Source organism: Eurypyga helias, unplaced genomic scaffold, assembly GCF_000690775.1.
Source record: "Eurypyga helias isolate BGI_N326 unplaced genomic scaffold, ASM69077v1 scaffold43294, whole genome shotgun sequence".
Taxonomy (NCBI): Eukaryota; Metazoa; Chordata; class Aves; order Eurypygiformes; family Eurypygidae; genus Eurypyga; species Eurypyga helias.
Genome location: NW_010246354.1, coordinates 25,453 through 30,649, shown reverse-complemented (window position 1 = coordinate 30,649; position 5,197 = coordinate 25,453). Strand labels below are relative to the sequence as shown.

Below are 5,197 nucleotides of genomic sequence, written 5' to 3'. Positions count from 1 at the left end.
ACATTTAGAAGACTTCTGTTTAAACTGAAGAGCCTCTGATAGAAGTTCATCAAGGTTGCTCATGAATGAAATTCGATCAACATCACTTTGTGTAAATAAAAGAAGCCATTGTTTTTGTATTTTAGGATATTGTGTTTTAGTATATGGGTATGTATGGTGTATACACTATGTATATAGTTGAATATAAATGTATTCCTATCTCTGCATGTGTGATCATTTTTTTTCCCTTCATATGTATATGGGTGTGCATACAACAGATCTCCTTTTAAGTTCCTGGTAGGCCAGGTAAATTAGAATCACTCACCAGTGAGAGTAGGAAAATTGAAATGTTCTCCATTTACATTCCCACAGAGGGTAAGTTTCACACTTTAGACAAACTCACAAACTCCAGGTATTATTTACCCAAACTTTTCAAGCTTCACAATGAATTTAATGTGAAAAAAAAAATCCCCAAACAATCCACTAACAAAATCCCAGATCCCTATTTCTTTCTGAAGTTAACACTATAAATAGAAACAGGGCATCCTGTGTCTCTTACCACAGCGATCTCTCAAACCATGAGGAAAACAGTGAAGTACACCATGGACACACTGGCAGAACAGGCAACCATCCCTGGTCTACTCCCCATGCCTCGCCATCCCACAGAATCTGTGATTTTAGGAAAGAACAATAATTAAAAAAAACCCAAACCAAACCAAACCAACTAGGAAGTGGAATTGCATGTCTTGAAAGTAAGCTGGTTACTATTTCTGGGTAAAAAGTCCACCACACATTTCTCTCACCTGATACGTTTATCGTGTTCACAATGTCTACCAGTAAAATACTTGGGACATATGCAGGAAGTCCCCAGGAAACAGGTTCTTCCATTTTGGCAGCAGCTGCTGTTCAGCTCATGGGCTACAGTCAGAAACAAGAAGTTACTGCAGGAAATTTCTTGAGCAATCAATGCATCCACTTCAGCTGCAGACAGCCAGGTTGTCAGTTTAAGCCTGATGTTTTTAAAATTTGCTTTCTTTGCCTGTTGCAAAGACTCTGCACAGTTATCCCGACTTGTTAGCAGATTCAAAATGTCAAAGACTAAATTAAGAAGGATCCTTAAGTTTTAATTACTCTTTCAGTAATGGATACAATTGCCTTCAGGCTTTTGGTTTTGTGTCTGTGCTTAATCAGAGATTGGAGTTTGTAGACCACTCAGCTGAGGACCTGACCTTTCATGCGTTCTTTAAAACACGGCAAGAATTGCTTTCTTTGATCCGGTTTTCTGGCTACCAGGTCTGGAAAAGACATGCAAACCCTGGTGTGCGAACAGGTGACTACAGCTCTCAATCAGACAGTTTCTGGACTAGCTGAGTCTGGATTCTTAATCAAAAGGAGTGGGTAGGAAGGTGACACCAAGAAGAAAACTTTCTTTACTAGTGTGTATTTTCAGAGGTGTTTTGGAAGATGCTTCCAGAGAATGGGGAGAGAGATGTCTCATCTATCTGGTGAGCAGGCACTGCACATAAGCTGTAGTTGAAGCTGGTAGCACACATCTTACATCAAGTATAAAGGTATCAGGTCTTTATACTCTCCATTGGAACTGGCGGAAATATTAGGAAATGTAAAAGGAAATAGGTCTCTCTGCATCAGGGCAATAGCTTTCAGCTCAGATCCCTTCATATTCCCATGGCAAATGAAGTGCTCTAACATTGTTAATAACACTGATTGTTCATAACACTGAGAACATGCTAAGGGAGGCATGTCTATTATGACCATTTTCTTTTTTCCTCTAGAAATTTAGAATAAAAAATTTAGAATTTTAGAAATCCTTTGGTCCCCCAGGAAGGGGGAGAAAATCTATCGGCAGCAGTTAGAAGTGCTGCTGATGCGTGTCCCACGGCACTGACTGGGGTGTCTGAGGTTGGCCGTCCAGGCTGTGTATATGAAACACGGAGAGTTGTTCCTTACAAGCAGGCTTCTTGAGCTTGAAACTACTGTCACGTCTCAGAATCATGAGCATAAGGTGAAAAGTGGTTTGCTGATCAGGTACCATCTAGTGTTTACCTGGCCATACATCCTGAAGGTGTATCACCTGTGAAGGGGGAGAAGATTTGGCACAAGCTTCGGAACTTACCCCTACATCTGCTTCCTATTTTTAAACAAAATTATCAGCCACTCCTAGCTTTCTGCACCAATTAACAAAACCAATGAAACGATGATGTGGCGCTTCCCATTTTCTCCTTAAGACCAATGTATTTCAAGTCCTTCGGTTGCTGTTTTGGCAGGTGATGTCTTCGGGAGCACGGAAGAGTGCGTTTGTGTTCAGGTAAAGGTCTTGCTAGCTGTGCTGCAGGCAGCTGCCTGCACACAGGTGCAAGGGCCCCCTGCTCTTTGCCGCAGAAAGCACACTGTGATGTAAAGCACCTTTGCACGGAGTCTGAATGTTTTCACTTACTTGTAGGGCTTTTGTTTGCTCTAAACTAATATCTAAACTAATAATCTGTACGTACCAACGCCTTTGGTACATTTCATTGTGCATTTAAGAGACAGGAACAGAAAGTATGCCCTGGAAAACAGACTATTGTATCACCCTCATGCCCTTCCACCACCGCCCCCTCCCCTCCAACCCACAACACCTTCAGTGTGGACATGAAAATCAATTATATGCGATGAGCAATGATCAACTTACCACGTGTTAACCCAATGAAAGGTAACACATCAGAAGGGTTTTTTCTTTTCCTCTTGAAACTGAGGTTGTTCATTTCCTTAAAAGTGTTTAAAGATGCGCTCTGATTTTCCTGGTTTGGGGAATTTGGGGAATTGCTACTGTTTTCCCCTTCACATCCTTTAAACATACAAATTAAAAAAGGAAAGTGATACTCTTGGGAACAACTGAACCACAGAATTAACATATGATGCTACTTAGAAAAATTGACAGCATAAAATTATTTCTTATGAAAGTAATGAGAATCAAAGCTATAATTTAAGAAGCGATAGAGAAGCTGATGTGTGTTTTGTATCTTATGTTAGCTATTTCTCTTTCTGCTTCACGGTTCAATCCAGTGTTATTACATGGGTTCAGGAGACGGTGCCATGACAAAACAATAATAATAAAAAACCCCAAACCCCCACGAATGGAATGTTTGAAATGTCAATTTTGTTATTTACATGAAGAATAACAAGGGATCAGGGCACAAACTATAGGTCCTGAACGGGCAGCACAGAGACCCCATGACTAGGTCCTGCTCACTCAAACTCCATGTGAATGTCCTGCATCCTTCCTCGTGCAGCAGAGCCTGGCTCACGGAAGACACCGAAGAGCAGCGTTGCAGAAATTCCTAAACCTGCAAACATGAGGATAGTGTCACTCACAAGAGGAACCCCATTCATGCATGAAGATGTCTGGAAGCTGGGTCTACAGAACAATAGTTATTTTAATGCTAATTATTTACAGGAGGGGGAGGGAACAGTCTTCAGTATTTACTTTGCTTCATGGAATCACTGTCCATTAAAAACAAAACAAGAAATACAGGTTATGTCTTACCAGTTTCAAGCTGGATCACTTGAAAAGGTAGTGACATACTTACAAAAGAAATCTGCAGTGCAAAGATAAAGATACGTGAATAAGGAATTCACAAAAAACCACTAATTAAATTATAGCATGAAGTTAGTGAAACATAATTTTAAGTATAATTTTGGAACCTATAAGGGGAAGGGAAATATTCCATTAGCTAGGTAGAGTACATGTATTATAGGAGAAGCGACCCTCCCATTTTTAAGTAACTACTAGGAACAAAAAAAAGTGTGAAAGGTACAAAATACAAGAATTTGCTAAACAGAATTGACAGATTTATTTTTTTCCCCTGGAAGCAGTAGAAAACATTTTAAGGACTGTACTTTTATTATTAATAAAAAAATATAATTCTTACCTAAAAAGCTTCATGTTTTTTCTCTCTGGTCTGCCTGTATTTCACTCCTTTCTTTGCACAAGAAATTCCTCTGCTATAACTTAACACTGCTAGGCACACAAAAAAAGAATTAGTTTGACAGGGAAGTTTTGGTGAAATATAGAAATGGAAGTAAAGCCAATCCTCTGCTTATCAGCCAAAAAAAAAATTGGTGTACTTCACTCTCTGAGCTTTAACAATGTACTCCCTGCAGCAAGTCATTTACAGACGATCAACACCTTTCTACTCTCGCCTCCCATTTCCCTACTTGACCTCTCTTCATTAACCCAGCAATTTGCAATGGCTTTGGGTGGTGGATTTATCACAGGGCCTGCTCTGAAGTGGTCTCTGGGGGCAACAGAGCTAAAGGTAAATTGAATTTCCTACATAAAGGCCTCTTCTTCTTTTTCATCTTTTTTTGTTTTCTGTTGTCTTAAAATGTAATACCATTGCCATGACTCAGGTCTGGTTAATGACATAAATATAGAGCTATATGGTAAACATACTGTAATCCCTAGAATAAATCAGGAATTGATCTGAAAGGTAATATTTTCAACTTGATTCTACTTTAATAATTTCTATTTTCTATATGGCTTTTTGGTTTAGAGTATATTATTTATGTTACATGCAGTATTTTCAAGATTGCTTTATTTTAGTTCAACACTATTAGGGTCTCAATATTACTGTCCTGTGAGGTAAGAAAAGGAGTTTTGGACCTAGGCTGTTGCGACGTAATCTAAACCAAAAAGACATTATATGCCAGAATTTGCCTTGTTTAGCATTTTAACTCATGTAACTGAACTGGTGCAAGTTTGTGTGGAAACAGTCAGAATGAAACCTATTACCCTCCTGGACGTTTGCACGTCTCAAAGAGACATACATCATTTGCAGTAATGCCAAATCTCTGCCGTCTTGAGATAACCGGTTGACCTCCCCACAAAATTTACTTCGAAGGGCTGCGATGGGCCCGAGCCTTTCAGCTTCGCTTGGTTTGCATTCTGTTTCTGCTTGCCAATTGCTTTCATTTTCTGATCTTTGCTTTCCCAAAGATTGCTCTGCAGTCACAGACCAAGCGCTGGACTCGAGGGCCAGGACTGCCACGCGACTGTGCGGTACCCGGAGTTTGGATTGGCAGCAGATTGACAGAGCAAGGAAGAAAGCACATGGGCTTTATGCACAGGAAAGAGTTTTCAGGTCTGTTCACTGGAGTCTGGGAATTTGATCAGAGCCAGTGCAGCAGTCCCACTGCCACTTGCATGGTCCTTGGAGTT

The 5,197-nt window shown here is 40.1% G+C and overlaps 1 protein-coding gene across 1 annotated transcript in view; it reads right to left on the bottom strand.

Annotated features, from left to right (window-relative positions):
* Window positions 1-538: 538 nt before the first annotated feature.
* Window positions 539-5,197, bottom strand: part of LOC104508665 (cryptic protein-like) — a gene marked incomplete at its 3' end in the record, with an annotated part of 4,847 nt that continues 188 nt past the window's right edge. The window contains 4 exon segments of the mRNA XM_010150368.1: window positions 539-648; window positions 783-897; window positions 2,669-2,824; window positions 3,285-3,323. Of these exon segments, the coding sequence (XP_010148670.1) occupies window positions 539-648; window positions 783-897; window positions 2,669-2,824; window positions 3,285-3,323 (420 nt within the window).